Raw genomic sequence first — 19,902 nt, 5'->3', positions numbered from 1 at the left:
TTTACAAGACTGTGTTCCCCAGGTGAGAGACAGGGGTGCGTGACCAGACACGGAGATATCAGACAGAGATGCAGACCCTAGGGCCTGGAGCAGCGATTGTGTAACCAGAACATAGTTGATGCATAAGTAGGTGAAGTGAACACGAAAGAAGAGTAGTCCTTCTCATCCGGGTGTAAGTGGTTCAAACTGTCTGTTAATCCTAGCTCTGCGATTCCTTTAGAGAATGCAGACATCACACCTCCACCCTGGTAAAAATTAGATTGCCTGTCATGTTTGAGGTCCCTAGCCAGGTTAAAGCCCACCCCTACTATAATGTGCCCTATTGCAGCCCTGAGCTGGTGGGATAAGAATGTGTGGAGGTAAGGGTCTTGTGGAGTGTTGGAGGCGTATATGTTAATGCGTGTAATGGTAGCCAGTCCCCAGGGTCAGACGAGTTATAAGTGATGGCCTTCCGGGTCTCTGGTGCAGAGGAGGGAGCTTAACTAGGTTTGCTTTTCATAATATAGGAACCACTTACTGACAGAGTTAAGTGAAGCCCAAATTTGGTGGGGGTATGCTGGGTGTTGCATTTACATGTGATCCCCTGTGTGCGTTGTTTTTGTCATAGCCACATCTGGTAAGTGGGGCACATTAGTCTGCGTATCCAGGAGGTCTCTCTGTAATAAGCTGTACCTATGAGAAGTGGAGAAAAAGGAAAGGTAAATAACAGTCAAACAAAAATGGGCCAACAAGGCCACTCTAAAGTGGGACAGCTCATCTGAGGTGTGAGTATGATGATAAATACCCACTCGAAGTGTGACGCTTGGTAATGTGGCGTTGTGGTACACAAGTTCCCACCAGGTGGGTGAATCTTTAGCAGGGTTTGTGCAGGACAGAAAGTGTAAGAGAAGAAAATGTTGTTCTTTAGTCTAGTTGGGCCTTCTACCCATCAAGTCCTAGCTCTAGCCCCTTCATTTCAGGGACCTGGGTACATGATTACCTGTTTTGCTAAGGGGGTTCAGCCGTCTGTTCCTGTTTCAGTTTAAGAAGATAGGAGATAATATCTGCTTTGGCTTGCACAGCATGTTTGTAGGTGGGTCAGTGTCTGGTGCAACTTCGTACTGTCTGTCATTCCAGTCGTAGGTGCAGACACATCTGTGGTTATTTGTCCTGGGGTGACTTTTCCTTCCTGTCCAGTGAATCTAAGGACACAGTTTCCCTGCCCACTGAAGCATGATGCTGAAAGAGTGGCCACATTCATATTTGTTCTGCTTCCTTTTGAGGAAATCTGTGACGGGGAAAAGGCTCTATGGTGACTTAGTGTAGAGGCTGGCAAGTCTTTAAGTAAGCAGAAAGTGTGGCTTTGAAACACAGGTCCGCCTTTTCCCTGGCCTTCCACATTATGTCATCTTTATCCTCAAAGTATCCCAGTCTTGTTAAACTGTCCGGAGCTGTGTCTTTTCTGTAGTAGCTAGTGAGGACTCTGTGGGCTCACCCAGCCAAGTTGGCGGAAGGTCTGTTGTTGCCTCTGATTGCCTGCAGGAGGTCTCTGGTGAAAGTCAAGATGTCAAGGCCTTCTGCCCTAACCAGGCCTACTGATGCAAATGGTGTTGCATCTGCTGTGGTTTTTGAGATCTTCTTGCTTTATCTGTAAGTCCGCAGTGTGTTACTCAAGTGTTTCAACTCACTGCTGCAGTACTTCCTAGTCTTCAGTCCTCACATCTATTGTACGTTCAGATCGTGTACTCGTCCTAACTCCAATACTTCTTTTTTTTCAGTTCTTGTGGAGAGGACTGAAAGTCAGAGCGTAGTAGGCCAGTGTTTGATTTGATTTGATCTCCAGGAAGCACTCCATCTACATTTGTGTGAAAGGTGCGCGTGTGTGTGTGTGTGTGTGTGTATATAATATAAATATATATATATATTGCCGCTGATCTCTCCACAATGAGTCCATCGTTAGGTCCTCTAAGTAAGGGTGCTTTTCTCAGGTTTTTCAGCTGAGACAAAGCAGAGATGTATCAGGCAGCGTATGACTTCATGCTCAGCTTGGCCACCTCCCTCTTATCAAAAACTTCTAAATATCAAGGCACTACTTAATCATTCACATATCTGTATATAAACAGTAAACTCAGCAATTAATTAGTGAATGTCTCAGATGAATATAGAGGATAATAGTCAAAGGAAGATTTTATTACAGTGGAACTTTGGGTATAAAAGTCACTTAAGCGAGGAATGTTACATTTTGTTTTTTTCCTTTCAAAGTAGTGCTTTTTTACATTTCAGAATGTGCCACTTACAAGATAAAGAATTTGTCATTTAAATGCTAGAAAAGTGGGTTAATGAAAAAAGCCTCACATACAATTATTTTGGGACCAGTTATTTAACCAAGTAGGCAACTACATTCTACACTGGAAGTCTCATAAATTGGGTGTTATCATAACTCAGTCTCCTGTACTCTAAACCATTATTCTTAACTGTGAAAAGGTGATGAGGACTCAAAAGGGCCCAATATTTTTTTACACATGAATAGTATGGGAGTGATTTTTGTTGCTAATCAAGGTTCATATGTAAGGGCATGTCCTTGAAAACACAGACAGTCAATATTATATTGTCAGTAATGTGTTTCCTCATCATAACATGAATAAAGCACTGAATTCCGTCTATTTATGATTAGTCTGAGGCTTGCTTCTTGGAGATGGTTACTTACCTTCGGTAACACCTTAACTGGTTGAGACTATCTAGCCACAGATGCCTTACCTTGGAATATTCACCAGGTGTCAGACTGGATCTGGAACTTTTCAAGCAGTAACAATGTGCGCCAGTAGGTGGCACTGTTGGCTCCACATTGGTGGCACCATCAACGCCAAAAATGATGTGTGTGGTCTATATATATATATAGGCACCACCACAGCACGCTGCATCTGTTTCTTTTCATGACCTTTCCATGTCAGAAGCATAGAGCTACTACGGAATGCTGATGGACCAGTGTCGAGACACTAGGGGTACTACAATGGGTACTCTATGAAGAGAAATCTGTTCGCAGAGTGAGGAAGATGGAAGAGAAGGTAAGGAAACTGGGGCTAGTCTCTACCAGATAAGGCGTTACCGAAGGTAAGTAACTTGTTCATCTAATAAAATCTTCTAGCCACAGATTCCTTACCTAACAATACATACCCAAGTAATATCGCCCCAGCGGTGGGTCTGCACACAAATTTTGACCAGGCAGTCCGTCCTGGAAGTGCCCATCATAACAGACCTGACCGTCCAGGCAGTAGTGCTTGGGAAAAGTGTATAGAGATGCTCATGTTGCTTCCTGACAGATGTCCTGGATGGGGACTCCTTGAGCTAAAGCAGTGGTCACAGCCTTGCTCTAATGGAACGAGCATGCAAGCTCTCAGGAGGTTGTTTCTTGGCTAGTGCGTAGCAGATGTTAATGTAGAGCGCAATTAATCTTGAGATGGTTTGGTTCTGCATGGTCTTTCCTTTCTTTACCCCGACAAACCCAATGAAGAGTTGATCATACATCCAGAACTCTTTGGTATGATTAATGTAGAACGATAAAACCTTTTTTGGGTCCAGATGGTGGAATCTCGCCTCCTCTTTGGAAGGGACAGGTAGAGCAAAGTTAGGTAGTGTGATGGTCTGGCCTACGTGAAAAGGTGTCACCAATTTCAGCAGGAAAGAGATGTATTCTCAAAACCAGTTTGCCTGGGAAACAAGATGTGTAAGGATGGTGCACAGAGTGTCTGCAGTTCACTAGCCCTCCTGGCCAATGTAATGGCCCCTAGAAAAAGCTGTTTTAATAGTCAGAAGGCTTAGAGGAAAATTGTGCATAGGTTCATAGGGCGAGCATATCAGAATGGTCAAGACTAAGTTCAAGTCCCACTGGGGTATGATGAAGGGTTTTGGAAGGGACATATGTTGTAATCATTTTAGGAAGTATGTCGGCAAATGCAAGAATGCCAATATGGCTGAAAGAACTGAGCACAAAGCAAAACTTGGCCGGGCTAACGAGAGAACAAACAACAAAACTTTAGACAAAGCTGCAGAAAGGGGATCAACATTTTTAAAGCACATCAAGCCACAAATTTGTCCCAATGGGAAATGTACACTGTCTTGGATGAGGGATGCCTGGTTGCCAGAATAACATCACAGACTTCTGCAAGAAGATCAAAAACTGTCAACTGCTGCTGCTCAGTCTACACACATGAAGGCAGTGTGTGTGCAGGTTCGGGTGCAGGACCCTGCCCTGTTGCCGTGACAGCAGACCCTCCCAAAAGGACAGATTTATTGGAGGAACGATGCTCCTGTTCAGGAGTTTCAATCAATCAATCACAGCATTTTTAAAGTGCAACTCTATCACCCCTAATGGTATCTGGGTGCTGAGGGTGTCTTGTCTCCGTCGAAAAGCCACATCTTGAGTCTTGTTCTAAAGTCTGACAGGGAAGGTGCTGTTTGGAGATGGAGGGGCATACTGTTCCAGGACTTGGAGGCAGAGAAAAGTTGTCTAGCTGGGACGTGGTAGGTCAGTCAATGGTTAATGTAGGACGGCCCTAGGTTGTGGAGAACTTGTATGCAGGTGTGAGGATTTTAAAATGGCATGGATGGGGAGCCAGTGGAAGTTCCTGAGGTGTGAGGTGATACTTGAGCGCTTGGGGAAGTTGAGGATGAGTCTAGCTGCGGTGTTCTGTAGAGTCTGGAGTCCTTTAAGTAGCTGGGAGGACACTCCGGCTTAGAGAGCGTTGCCATAGTCGAGGCGGCTGGGGACCAGGGCGTGCACGATCGTCTTTCTGGTATCAGTAGAGATCCATTTAAAAATTTGGCAGAGCATACGGAGGATGTAGAAGCAGGAGGAGGCTACTGAGTTTACTTGTCGATTCATGGACAGTTGGCAGATGGTCTGAGTTCTGCTGACCACCAGCTGTGATCCCATAAGGAGGTGTTCTTCTGGAAAATCAAGACTTCCATTTTGTCCGTGTTTAGTTTGCAGCAGCTATTTTCCATCCATGTTTTTAAGTTGGTCATGGTGTTGCGGAAGTTGACTTTGGCGTTATGGGGGTCTTTGGTGAGTGAGAGGATTAGTTGAGTGACCTCAGCACAGGAGACCATATTTAGTCCGTAGGACCTGACAATGTCTGAGAAAGGGGTCATATGGATCTTGAACAGGGTTGGGCTGTGGGAGGATCCATGGGGTATGCCGCAGAGGATGTTCTTCGGTGTAGAAGTGAAGGGAGGAAGGTGGATGCTCTGCATGCGGGCTGAGAGGAAAGAGGCGACTCACTTAAGGCAGGTTTGTTGAATGCCTATGTGGTGGAATCTGTTGAGTAGAGTGTGGTGGAAGACTGTATTGAACGCTGCAGAGAGGTCCAGAAGGATCAGAGCTGCTGACTCTCCTCTGTCGAGAAGGGTCCTGATGTCACCCGTGGTAGCGATCAGTGCAGTCTCTATGCTGTGGTTGGCCCAGAATGCTGATTGTGAGGGGTCGATAAGGTGGTCAGTGAGCTGATGGCTTTCTCGAACACTTTGGCTGGGAAGGGGAGCAGGGAGATTGGTTTGTAGTTTTTGAAGTTGCGGGGGTCGGTTGCGGGGGTCGGTGGAGGGTTTCTTTAGGAGGGGTCTGACCTCTGCATGCTTCCATTCGTCCATAAGGGTTGCGATGAAGATGAAGATGTTGAGGATGGTGGTTAGTTCTGTGCTAATAGTGTTGACTCAGAGGTTGAAAAGTCAGTAGGGGCAGGGGTAGGAGGGAGCCCCGGAGTGAATGACATGGCTGCAGTGGTCTGTGTGGTAATCAGGGACCAGGAGGTTATCATGTGGCTGGTGTTTGCTGCTTTAGAGACGTTGTATAGGCTGAAGGTGGAGGGCTGGGGGTCGAAATTGTTGTATATGGTGGTGATCTTGCTGTGGAAGTAGTCTGAGAGGGTGCTGCAGAGTTCCTGGGCCAGCTGGATGGTGGTCTCTGTGGCTATCTGGTTAGAGAATTCCTTGATTCTGAAGAGTTCTTTCGTGTGGTTGGCTGCGATGTCGATGCTGCCTTGATGTGGTGGTGGTGGCTGTTGAGGGCTGCCTTGTAGGCGGCTCTGTCAGAGGAGTGCTTGGTCACGCACCACTGTTTCTCGAGTCGGTGGCAGTCGCATTTGGAGTTTCTGAGCTCCAGAGTGTACCATCTCGCTGGCTTGGGGGTGTTATTGTTTTAGGTAGTTTCAGTGTTTGGGATACCATACTTTGGGATACCATTCTTTCCGTGCCCGGTTCAGTACCATACAATTTGGAACCTCAAGAATGACTTGAGGCCGGTTGGTCTTGATCTTCTTGAGAACTCAGGTGAAAATGGTATTGGCAGAAAGGCATACAGGAGGCCCGAGCTCCATTCCAGATGAAAAGTGCCTTCTCCAATGCGCAGAAGTGCTAATACTGCACGTTCTTGGAGGTGGCAAATAGATTTAACCAACGTTCTCTGCAACTATTGAAGTGTGCAGAGTAGGGTGCTGGGTAAGGAAAGCAGGGTCTGCAGAAGCGGGGTGATGGTAGTGGGCAACTGTCCTGTGCACAGGAACCCCTCTGCTGGGTTAGCCCATGCCCTGAGCAGGACATTGGTGTGGGCTTCATTAAAAGTGAGTACAGGGTCTGTGGGAGCGACTCCCTCCTGAACCATCTCTGTCAAGTCATTTGTTTTGACTGCCACTGAAGGCAACGCTCTCTCCTCACAACCAAAGAAAAGGAAGCCCATTCCTCCTTAGTCCCATGAGAGACTAGGCCAGTGTCTGGGGAAGTGTGCAGATGAATGGCATTTGGTAGTTCCTCATACCAGTTTGATCATGGGCTCTTTATGAGGTTCTGGTAATCGTAAGGATCCTTAGACTCACACTCCCCCCTAATCATACTGTTCATAGGGTCTGTCCAAAAATGATGTGTAGGAGGCTGGCCTGGTGTGTGATGGGTACCTATGGAACTTACACCAGGTCCAAGTATCCCTTATTAGTGTAGTGTAGTGTAGTCAGTGTCTAGTAGCCAGGCTCCCCAGAGGTAGCTATGGATGAGCAGCCAAGGCTTATCTAGGAGACATGCAAAGCTCATGCAATACCACTGTAGTGACACAGTACTTACACACATGAAAGGTGTTACAAAAATAAAGGTACTTTATGTTGGTGACACAAATACCAAAAACACCAAAGAGACGATACACAAACTATATACACTAGTTTGCAGAAATAGGCATAGAAACAGTTAGAAAACAGTGCAATTACTGAAAATCACAATAAGAAGAAATGGGCCTTGGGGGAGCACAAACCATATACTGAGAAAGTAGAGTGCGAAAGTTGGTCCCCCGCCTAGCCAAGTGTAGTGTGCAGAGGGAAGCTGGGAGTACTAGGAAAGCCCAAAGGTAAGTACCACAACCCACCCCAGCGACCAGGAAAACAGGCCAGTAGTGCGGAGCCATGAAGAACACAGAGTGGTGCGCCAAAACTAGGGCCCTTAAGGGGAAGTTACTGTCCCTAGAAATCAGTTCGCTGTGCGGGGAGGATGGGTGGGTCGGTAAGGAATCTGCAACTAGAATATGTCTCTACCAGATATTTCGTTACCGAAGGTAAGAAACTAGTACATCTGATAGAGACTTCTAGTTGCAGATTCCTTACATTTGAATAGATACCTGAGCAATACCATCCCCAGTGGTGGGCTGCAAACCAAGATCACACTAAAACGTCCTGCAAGAACAAACGGCCAAAGTAGCCGTCCCTTCTGACCTGACTGTCTAGGCAGTAGTGCTTGGTAAAAGTGTGCAGAGATGCCAACATTGCTGCTTGACAAATATCAAGGACTGGACCACCCCTTGCTAGCGATGTGGTAGCAGCAGTAGCTCCGGTGGATGCATAAGAGTACCCATCTTGAAATGGTCCTCTTCTGCACTGCCTTCCCCTCCTTTGCACCCACATATCCCACAAAGAGTTGATCGTCCACCCGGAAGTCTTTGCTACGATCAAGACGGAACACCAACAATCTTTTTGGGTCCAGACGGTGGAGTCTCTCCTCTTCATGAGAGGGATGTGGGTGTGCCTAAAAGGTAGGAAAGGGGATGGACTGTCTGACATGGAAGGGTGTCACTACCTTACGTAGAAAAGAAGCCCTTGTGCTAAGCACCTCTTTGCCAGGATGTATGGCAAGACATGGTGGCTTAGAGGACAGAGCCTGGAGTTCACTAACTCTGCGGGCAGAAGTAATGGCAACTAAAAAGACAGTCTTTATAGTTAAGAGCCTTAGAGGACAGTGGTAAAGTGGTTCAAACGGGGTACACATAAGGTAAGGTAAGACCAGGTTGAGATCCCATTGGAGCATGATGAATGGGATAGAAGGAAAGATGTGTGAGGCCTTTAAGCAACCTGCCAACTATGGGAGATTTAAATAAGGAAGGCTGATCAGGTAACCTCAAGAAACCAGAGTTAGCAGCGAGATATCCCTTAAGAGAGACCAAGGTGGAACCCTGGCGGGCAAGGGAAAGAATAAAGAGAAGAACTTGAGAAAGAGAAGCAGATAGAGGATCGACAGAATTGTCGATGCACCATGCCACAAATTTCTTCCAACGGCAGGTTATACAATTTTGGTTGAGTGACGCCTGGCTGCCAAGATAACGTCACAGACTTCAGGTGGCAAGTCAAAAGACGTCAACTGTTGCCGCTCAATCTCCACACAAGAAGCTGCAGAGCTGACAGGTTTGGGTGGAGGAATTTCCCCTGTTGCTGCAACAGAAGATCCTCCCGTAGGGGCAGTATGATCGGAGGAGCTACGGCCATGTTCAAAAGCTCGGGATGTCAGGCTCTTCGTGCCCAGTCCGGAGCCACCAGTATTACTTGGGCCCGGTCTTGCCTGATCTTCTTCAGAACTCTGGGCAGAAGTGGTATAGGCAGAAAGGTGTACAGGAGGCCTGAATTCCACCAGCGACGAAAAGCGTCGCCGAGCGAGTGACGCCTTGGAAACTCCAAAGCGCAAAACAGCTGACATTGCACGTTCTCTACAGAGGCGAACAAGTTTAACCAAGTTTCTCCCCACTTCAGGAAGAGACCTTGCGCCACCTCCAGATGGAGACGCCATTCGTGGTCGACCATGCATCGTCGGCTGAATTCGTGTGCTCTGGCATTCAAGGAGCCTGGCAAGTGTTGAACCACCAGGGAAATGCCCTGATGTTCCAGCCAAGTCCAGAGACGAAGGGCCTCTTGACAAATGGTCCACAACCCCACTCCGCATTGTTTGTTGCAATACCACATGGCGGTGGTGTTGTCTGTGAATACCTGCGCTGCTTTCCCCTTGAGGGAGGGAAGAAAAGCTTTCAATGCTAGTCAAATTGCTCGGACCTCCAGAAAATTGATATGGAGGCTGGTTTTCGCCAAAGACCAGATGCCTCTGATCTCTGCCTCTCCATGTGGCCACCCCATCCCAGAAGTGACGCACCTGTCACGACCGTAAGATCTGGTTGGGGAAAGGAGAGGGATCTGCCCTTGACCCAATCCTGATTCGTTAACCACCACTGCAGGTCTTTCGCAGTCCCTTCCAAGATCTGGACCGTGTCAGAGAGATTCCCCTGCGCCCACTGTAACTTCATGTCCCACTCCAAAGCCTGCATAGGCCACCTGGCATTTTGAACCAGCAGGATGCAGTAGGCCATGAGGCCCAGCAGCCTTAGAGTCAGTCTCACCGAAATCCAGGACAGAGGCTGAAACAACGGTATCATAGCCCGAATATCCCGGACTTGCTTTTCAGGAGGATATGCCCGAAACTGCACTGTATCCAGAAGAGCTTTGATAAAAGGAAGCGTCTGGGAAGGAGTAAGGTGTGACTTTGGCATGTTGATAGTGAACCCCAGCAAATGCAAAAAGTTCGCCATAGTCTGGAGGTGGGAGACGACTGACTGTCGCGAGTTCGCGTTCAACAGCCAATCGTCAAAGTAGGGGAAGACTGCGACCCCCTAACCTGTGCAGATGAGCTGCCACCAATACCATCACCTCCGTGAACACTTAAGGGGCACTGGTAAGGCCAAAGGGGAGCACAGTAAACTGAAAGTGCTCGTGACCTACCACGAATCGTAGGTAATGCCTGTGAACCAGCAAGACGGGAATGTGGAAGTATGCAACTTGCAAGTCCAACGCTACCATCCAGTCTCTGGGATCCAGGGTAGATAGGACCTGAGCCAATGCCAACATTTTGAACTTCTCCTTTTTTAGGAAGAGACTGAGGGACCGAAGATCTAATATAGGTTGAAGACCTTTGTCCCTTTTCGGAACCAGAAAGTAGCGGGAATAGTAACCATGACCTACTTCTGGCAATGGAACCCTCTCTATAGCTCCTTTAGCCAGAAGGGCTTGGACTTCCTCGCAGAGAAGCGCCATATGATCCTCCGATCTCTGATTTTATGCAGGTGGCATGGCTGGAGGAGATGTCTCGAAGGGGAGGGAGTAGCCCTTTCAAACAATTTGGAGGATCCCCCTGTCCGAGGTAATGGATTGTCATTGGGGCAGGTGATGGCGTATCCTGCCACCCACTGACTCCTGATGTACCCATGGACCAGGAAGGCTTGGAGGCTGAAGAGGGGACGGGGTGGACTGGGCTACCTGCTGGCTCTCTAATTCCCGGGAACGTGGGATCCCGCGTCCGCGCAGAGGCTGGCTGTACAGCATGCGCAGGTCAGACCGTAGCCACAAAAGGGGCAAAAGGCGGACTGCTTGGGTCTAGGTGCAGGCGCGAGGCCAAGGGACAGGGCCGTGGCTCGAGAATCCTTAAAGCGCTTGAGCGCCGAATCCGCCTTGTCTCCGAAGAGACGTGTGCCATCAAAGGGCATGTCCATCAAGAAAAGCCAGATGTTCTCAGCCAGGCGTGGTGTCTCAATGCCACAGTAGATGCAACCTATCTGCCCAGATAGTCGGTCATATCCAGTCCACAACGATTCATGAACTTAGCGGTTACAGCTTGGGAAAGGACAGTCCGGGCGTCCTCCGGAACTGCAGGCAGCACTTGCCCGACTATCCCAGTGAGTATGGGAATAGTGGCCCAAAAGGCATGCGGTGTTCACGGACCGCAGCGCTTGACTGTTGGATGAAAACATCTTCTTCCCCAAATTAACAAGTCTTTTTGATTCCCCAGCCGGGGGTGTGGCAGGGAATGCATCAGATGAAGAAGAAGCCTGGATGGCAAGGATCTCAGGCGTGGGGTGTTGGGTCAGGAATTTCGGGTCTGATGGCACAGGCTGATGGTGGCCGGCAATCGTCCTATTCACAGGAGCCCCTCTGCTGGGTCTAGACCAAGTAGCCAAAAGGACATCTGTCAGTGCTTCATTAAAGGGTAGAAGAGGCACATCGGTTAGGATGTTAGGCCTAACCTCCACAGAAGGTAGCTCGAGGTCCAGGACCTCAGCTGCCCTTCTCACCACCATAAAACAAGAAGCACCCTCCTCCGTAGCCACGCTAAAAGGAGAGAGCATGCCAGTGTCAGGGGAGGTGTCTAGACCACTGGCATCACCCAAATCTTGCACCCAGTCCATTTGGGGGGCAAGCTAGTATTCTAAAGGGTCCAGTGTCCCCTCCATACTCTCCCTGTATCCATACCCACAAGAATAAGGGTCTGGCTCAACCCTGGGCCCAGGAGAGCACAAAGAGAACGGAATAGGCGTCGATCGACGTCGTTCTGGCTCCGGGTCGTCAGGTATAAGGATGGGAGCGTCGATGTCTGACCCCGATGCCGGGGAAGGTTGCTGTGGCACGACTGGCGTCAGGATGGATCCGTGATTGGATCCGGAGGGGCCCACCGGAGCCGTGGCCGAAGCTGGCGGCTTTGAAACCGAGGGGACCCCAACCGACTCACCTGTGCCTGAAGGCTCCGAAGGTGGGTTGGACCACCAAAAATAAGGCGCATGGCCTCGTAAAATTCCTTAAGTTGGGCAGTGGTGGCTCCCGGGAAGTCGGGGAAGCACAGAGCCAAGCCAGAGGAAGGCTCCATTGACGGTGGCCTAGAGTGTCGATGCTCTTCCTGCGTCGTATCATCCGATCGATGGGGTGAAGTCGAAGAACGCTTGTCCTTCTTCCGCCTTCTTCTTTTTGTGACCCGAATGTCCTGACGACTTGGAGGACGAAGAGTGGTGGTGACTCCGCGGCCGGTCTCGAGACCTTCCTCTCAAACGAGACCATGACCGCCGTAGAGTTGGGTGTCGGGCCTTCAGGAGCTTTAGGAACTTCTTCCTCAAAACTTTCGGGTTCATGGCCCGACACTCGGAGCATGACTTCGGGTCGTGATCGCGCTCCAAGCACCAGAGGCACACGAGGTGCGGATCCATCACCGACATGGTTTGGTGACAGGAGTCGCAGGGCTTGAATCTGGTCTTGTGGGACTTCCCTCAACGCATCCACAAACTTGTAAAAGATTTTGACAAAAGTGTTGACGTAGTCAAAAAATGACTGAGGTAGCTCTTCTCCGAATCTGCCTGACGTCAGGGTGCCGCCTATATACGACCACGACGTCATCACAGCGAGAACTAAGTCCGCGGAGTTGACCAACGCCACCTGATGGCGCGCAATGGTACTGCTTGAAGAAAAATCTCCGGATCCAGTCTAACGCTTGGGGAAATTTAAAGGTAAGGAATTTAAAGGTAAGTAATCTGCAACTAGAAGTCTCTATCAGATAGGGGGATTGGCCCCCTAGCTGGGTGACCACCTATCAAGAAGGGCTCTGACGTCACCTGCGGACACTGGCCACTCAGATGCTTCTAGAGTTCCCTGCCAATCTTGAATCCAAGATGGCAAAACCCAGGGACCCTCTGGAGGAGCTCTGAGCACCACCCCTAGGGTGGTGGTGAACAGGGGAGTGGTCACTCCCCTTTCCTTTGTCCAGTTTTGCGCCAGAGCAGGGACGGGGGGGGGCTGGGATAACGGGTCCCTGGACTGGTGTAGACTGGTTTATGCAAGGTGGGCACCAAATGTGCCCTTCAAAGCATTTCCAGTGGCTTGGAGAGGCTACCCCTCCCAATCCTGTAACAACTATTTCCAAAGGGAGAGGGTGTAACATCCCTCTCCCAAAGGAAATCCTTTGCTCTGACTTTCTGGGCTCGAGCTTTTCAAGCAACAGGAGGGCAGAAACCTGTCTGGGAGGTGGCAGCAGCGTGGACTGCCAGGAAGCACTCAGAAGGTTGTAATGGCAATACTGGGGGTCTTCTAAGGAGCCCCTAGAGTGCATGGAATCATACACCCAATGCTTGCCTTGGGGTATGATTCCAACATGTTGACACTAAACATGCCCACGTTCAGAGTTACCATTATGTAGCTGGACATAGGTAGCAACCTATGTCCAGTACATGCGTAAAATGGCATCCCCGCACTCATGAAGTTCGGGCAAATGGGCCTGAAATTCGTGGGGGCACCTCTGCTAGTGCAGGGGTATCATCACATACAAGTACTTTGCACCCTGCCCTCTGGGCTAGACTGCCTAACAAAGGGGTGACTTAAACGTATCCTGGTGTAGTGAAAAATGGTAGTAAAAGGGTGCTTGCACCTTTTCACGCAGGCTGCAATGGCAGAAGCCTTTGCTTGGACTCCCTATGGGTGGCAAAATATATTCTGGAGTCCATAGGGATCCCCGGAATCAAAATGCACTGGGGACCTAGGTACCAGATACTAGGGACTTATAATTGGGCACCAGTGTGCCAATTGTGGGTGTAATACAGCGTTTTGGGAGATAGAGCATCATAATTGGGGTCATGGCTAGCTGAATCCCAGTGAACACAGTCAAGCACACTGATGTCAGGCAGAAAAAGAACCATGCCAAGAAAGAGGGTACTTTCCTACATGATGGCCCTGGCTCTAACTCAGAAGGTCAAGGTCCAGCCGGCATCAGGCCATGCTGATTTAGCTCAGTGTTGGAGTCAGGTATGATGATCGGGTCAGTGCTGCATTGGGTAGTCGGCAGCACAGGAAACAAGATCATCGGACCTGCCTCAGGGAAGGTCATGGTCTTGCAACCAGACCCAGTCCAGATCTAGCACTGGTTTCAGGGGGCCTGATTGGTGCTGAGGGCGGACCTGACAGGGGAAATCCAGTAAGGGCACCTGCTGAACCCATGGTGCGCAAAGATGCTCCAGAAGAGTCGGCCTGCCCAAAAATGAGGTGCATAGCCTCACAAAATTGTTGGACAGAGGTTGCGCTGGGAAACTTAGGGAGGAGCAGAGCAGACCTAGAGGCAGGCTCCACAGAAGCTTGGGATCTAGTACTAGAGTGGTGATGCTATTCTAGCATCTTGTCTGATAGCTTGGCCCTGCATGGCGAAATTGAAGAACACTTAGACTTCTTTGATTTCTTGCAGGACCTATCCAACAACTTTCAGCGCAATGGTGAGTGCTTGGAATGTCTCAAAAAATGGGTTGGGACCTTCCATGCGACCAGGACCTAGAGTGTTGCAGAGGCAACCGGCATTGGGGCAACCAGGAGTTTCAATGAGGGCTCTGTAGCACCTTGGGGTTCATGGTGCAGCAGTCCTCACAGGTCCTGAAGTTGTGGTCTGGCTCTAAGGACCAGAGACAAACCAGATAGGGGTCTGTCACATCTGCCTGTTTCAGGAATCCCAAAGTTTAAGTCCCACAGATTTTTTGGGTGACGTCCACGCACACTGGGCAACAAGGTTTCAAACAAGGTTGACGAAACGCCTAAAAAAGTTGTTCAAAATGGACAGGTAGCTCTCTCCAGATCTGTGCTGTCGCAGAAACAAAAGAACTGATGTCACTGTGCTGTGGTGGCACATACATAGGCACGGCGCACGGCACTTCCAGCGCTGAACTGAATGATGCCACCTACCAGCAGTGAAGAGTTACTGCTTGAAAATTTCTAGATCCAGTCCGATGTCTGGGGAATATTGTAAGGTAAAGAATGTGTGGCTGCAAAGTTTGATGTTTTCACTCCATCCTTTAGTTGCACCCTCTGAAAGTTTACAAGTATGCAAAGGAAAGAAAGATCATTTTAGATTACAAATTGAACAATACTGAAGACCAAAAGTTCTCAGTTGTTACACTGTTTATTAAAAAGTTACATAACATTTTATTTAGAGTAAAAAATAGTTTCCATACACACTAAAATCAATTTTAAATTGCAAAAAACAGCTGGTAAACAACCACTAGGTTCAACTGGAACATGTCACTTCCCCTCAAGCGGCACATTTAGAACATTTTCAAATACACGTTCAGGATTGCCAGTTACCAGTGATGAGCTATTTGCTGCCCAGGAATGTGATAGTAGTGATATAGGTCATTATTAAAGATTGATTATTTTGTATAAAAACTCATTTTACATTGATACCAGTGAACAGAACCCATGTGCTCTTACAGTGAAAAATATTTGTCATACTATAAAGATACTCTTACAAAAATATTGCTTCGAGACACAAGTCCCTTTAGAGGCAAGCTTGAAATACAAATATACACTTTGTTATCATTTGCTATGTAATCACAATACATTTACACTGGTCTACATTATATAGGGCTTGGCTAGGGGGCAGATAACCATTCTTGGCGAGACCTCCCTGGTCTTACAGTATCATATTGCTGCCATGAGAAGGTGCACTGGTGAAGTAATAAGCTAAACAACATAGGAGGTGGACTTAAGGTACAGAAACAAAATTACCTTTAAATTGCTGCGGTGGTGCCCTATTTTCTCAGTTAAGGGAGTGTATAAAGTTGTGTAGACTACACTGTGTTATCACAAGGCTGGTGCTGCTTAAGGCTTGCAAGTCATAGCATGGAAACCTACTTACAAAAGTGGTTTTTAAGAACATGCACATTACTTGCAGAAGACAAAAGATGATCATGCTACACATATGAGCCTGTTTTTATTTTTTCTTCAGACGGATAGGATTCTGGGTCTATACTCATGTATCTAATGTGCTAGGAACACAGTGTAGAGGGTACATTTCTGCACAATGTCAACAGACCTTGCATAACTACTCAAGAACTATTAAGATACAGAGTAGTGCTGGCTAAAAGAGTTTGCTTTTTTCAGTACCAGCAATAGCTCTTGAATCCCTTACTTTTCACACTGAACATCACATGAAATAGGAAAATATGCTAATCTCGCAGACATAAACTTGCTTATCAATCAGGCTTTTTCTTGTATTCACTCAGCAACATGGTTTTCATATCCTTGAATGCCTTGGACCACCAACTCTTGTTTACTTTCTTTGCCATCCGGTGGTAAGATCGAACTTCTAAGCCCTTTGCTCTTTTGGAGAATGCTTAACAAAATGACAAATACAGGAACTAAGTAAACAGAATGCTCTATCAAATGTAAAGTCAGCAAACAGAAAGTGATTGTCAGTCCATAGTAATTTCAAATCTGAAAATTCAGCTCTAACCAAGAGAAACAGAAACAGAATAGGTAACGGAATGTATGCTTTGTACGGATGCAAAACAGCTAAAAAGTACAAATAATGTGAAGTTTCCTGTACTGGGGAAGGGACTTCAGAAACGTGGTGGAAGACTTTAATACTAAGAAACACAATATATACTACTATCCCAACTCTAATACTTTTGGTCATATGCTTTTAAAATCCAATCTTCCAAGCAGCAGTACTGTTACAAGAGCCTCATCACATAGTGGAATCAAACAATGGCACATTCCTCTCTCATACCACCAGCAATACTCTTGCTGTTTTTTCATTTGTTAGTACCACTTCTTAGGCTACATATATGTATAAAGAAAATAAAGAGAATATGAAAAATGTATTATGACTTGTACAGAGTTCAAGCACTTACAATCACTAAGTTACTATTTACGGTACCTTGTACTTTGTCCTGTGTACAAGACCTTTTCACTCCAATACCTGTTATGATTTGAAGTCACAGGAAATTGTTGAATGGGAAAACCGGTGATATTGAGAAAAATATATATTCTTCCGTATGACCAGATCAAACTGTGCACCAGGTTTTAAAGAATATCCTGTTGAGTCCTCAAAATAACAAAAGATGTTTTCAATGTTTTGTCTTGCTATTTCTTCATACACAACACTGTTATCCACAACACATAAGTACTCCTTCCATCAATTAATGAAATGAAGTCCTTTAATTAAAGAAATATGTTCTTAATCACCAAAATTCTGATAAGGAACTGCTTTTACAATGACCACAGGTAGCAAATGTAAAAGTAAGCGGAGATAAATCATAAGTGACCTTAAAACCAGCTGTGAAGAGTGAGGAGTAGGCCATTTATGACAACTATATTCAGGGACAGAAGGACCCTTGCATCCTTTGAACTTGGAGCCAAAACCTATTATTTAGTACTGGCAAGCAAGTAGCTAATACCATTCACTTGAATCATGTGCCACTGGAGCATTTACAATATTAATAGACCATTTTATATCTATCAGGCAAATTTTACCTCAGTGTCTTTGCAAGAATGCTGAGTATGAAGTATTGTGTTTGGTACTCCCACTGTACAATATACCAAAAATAAACACATGACAAAAGCCCTATCAGTTTGTAGAGGCTTCAGTTTAAGACTTGATAAAAAAAGCCTAAAAGGTCTTTTCTAGATGAGTCATCCTCAGGATTAGGCCGCAATAACTCACAGCCATCCATAGTGTCAGACTGTAGAAACACCCTTGGGGTTGCCATCTGCACGAGACCCAGATAGCACTTCTGGAGAGACCCCTGTATATGGCATGAAAGGAATCCAAAGAGCACCAACCCCTGATCAGTTGGTTATCGGTGCAGTCTGAGGTTTTATAATACCACACTTGACCCTGAGATGAGCAGACACAGTGAGGAATAATAGAAATCGGGCTGATAAGGGTCATCAGAGAAAAAGGCTTTCTACTAAACTTCGTAGGTCAGTGACTGAAAACCTTAAACCTCTAAGTAGATGTGAAACTTAAGAGGGCTTTCAAGATATGCAAGCAACTTGAAAAGGAAGCAAAAATGTTACAAGTAAGGATCTGGGGAAATAGACATGTGCAAGTAGACAGCACCTGTTAGAATTAATGACAGTCTTGCATAGCATAAAATAGCAACTGCTGCAATAGAAGTGAGGAAGAAAACTACTTGAAAGAACAAAAAGTGTGCCCCATGGGAGGTTTTAGTGCAAAAAGGGGCTGCTCTGTGAATTTGCTCTACAGGGCACAGTAAAAAGGCAATGAAACATTTGAGGACAGGATCGCAAAAGGTAGGTAGAACTTTAGAATTAGAAGGATAAACTGGTGTCTCTATTTGCTAAATGTTCAAGCATCTGCTATTTTACCTGCAAAAAGTGGACTGGCTAGCTAAGGTACATGAACAAAGATGACATGGGACACAAGAGCTTCTATCAATTACATCAGCCTATTCAAAAAGCTGTGAAATGTGAAGGACCCAAGGACTCTTCTAATGTTTTAACAATAACATTTTTCAAATGCGTTCAAACAATTTCAAAATAAAGTACATGGCAACCGTAATTAGATGAGCTAATCACTAACATGAAAGTGAACAGACATTACACAGTATTATGTGAAGAACAAAATAAACATAACATTTCAAACAGATGCACTAAGATTTTAACGTTCAGCTGTGAAATGACTTGACATCATTGCTTTGATCCAGCCCAGGCACTACTGACACTCAGACATTCTCCTAACACCAACTACTGACACTATTTCCACGAATATTGGCGGTGCAATGCCACACTGTTAGCACTTTCATTAAACAATTTACAACCTTTTTACAAACCATTTTGAATAGTCTGTGGTCACGCTTTGCTTGAATGTTAAAAAATCTTAACTACATATACATTTGCTCCTCTTCCCCCATAATAGAATGATCCGGGAATTACTTTACATGCCAACTTTGTCAACAGCAGCATTGCATAAGCAACTTTCAATTAGAAGATTCCCTGAATAGAAAGCAACACAGTTCAAAATATTAGTCTCTAAAAATACTATAATATGGCAAATCTGGCGGAGTAAATCTTAGGACCATGGCAAGCATGTAAGCATGTTGTCATAAAAAGCTGTGCCTAAATAAGCACTTTGGCAGAACCATTAATCAACAGGAATAAAACAAACAATTAATTCCTTGACGGGAGAGGGAGGGTTGACAGGACAAGCTAATCGTGTGGCAATCCTAATCTTGCACTTGCAAGTACAAAAACCTAATCAGCTTAGTTCATAATCAATCAATCACTGGTGACTACAATGTGAAGCTAGTGCATAGCTTTTAAAATCACACATAAACTCATTCCTCTAAAGAGGTTTTTGTAGCTGATGCAGGAATTCTTCCTGAAACGTTTCTGAACCCACACGTTTGAACTAGGAAATGCATCTTGGTTGCATTTTTACACGTGTCTTGTTGCACGAACTGTACACAGCATAAAATACTTGAGTCAAAGGGTCAGTATTGCTTGTGGAAAATAAATTAGAACTAAACACTGTTACAAAAGGTTTTTTGCAAAATGGCTAAAATCAATAAATTAAAAATATATATTACAAATGTACTTGCGCCACTCATAGCAAAATACAACTGGTACAAATATTTTCTTCCCAAAAACAGATTGCATTGCATTGAATACAAGTAAATTAACTCTCTGATGCATGGCAGATTATACTTGCTGTTCTATTTTTTTAACAGAAACAAAGTTCAGTAAGCCACTGCAGTTTCGTCCACCCGGCAATGAAAATGCATATTTTTTTGTATACAAAGGTGTACTACAAAAAAAAAAAAAGTTTCTTGCATGTTTCATCTGTGTCCTCCATATTTAGACATCCAGTCAATACGCCCGTTGACAGGCTGAATAGGCGGTGGCTTGGAAATCAGACCACGGGTGTTTTTTGATGGTGGATTGAAGGAGGTGTGTCCAATATACGGCCTGGTGCTTTTCATCGACGTACAGTCTGCAAAGCAGAGATATTGCATAGCATCATCAAAGAAAGGAAAGCAGC

At 46.1% G+C, this 19,902-nt stretch overlaps 1 protein-coding gene across 1 annotated transcript in view; it reads right to left on the bottom strand.

Annotated features, from left to right (window-relative positions):
- Positions 1-14,999: 14,999 nt before the first annotated feature.
- Positions 15,000-19,902, bottom strand: part of CILK1 (ciliogenesis associated kinase 1) — a 245,806-nt gene continuing 240,903 nt past the window's right edge. Inside the window, exon 14 of the mRNA XM_069235798.1 lies at positions 15,000-19,854. Within this exon, the coding sequence (XP_069091899.1) occupies positions 19,700-19,854 (155 nt within the window). The 3' untranslated portion in view covers positions 15,000-19,699. The remainder of the gene's footprint in view (positions 19,855-19,902) is intronic.

Source organism: Pleurodeles waltl, chromosome 5 (assembly GCF_031143425.1).
Source record: "Pleurodeles waltl isolate 20211129_DDA chromosome 5, aPleWal1.hap1.20221129, whole genome shotgun sequence".
Lineage (NCBI taxonomy): Eukaryota > Metazoa > Chordata > Amphibia > Caudata > Salamandridae > Pleurodeles > Pleurodeles waltl.
The sequence above is the reverse complement of the archived record's forward strand: the minus strand, read 5'-3'. Positions and strand labels throughout refer to the sequence as shown.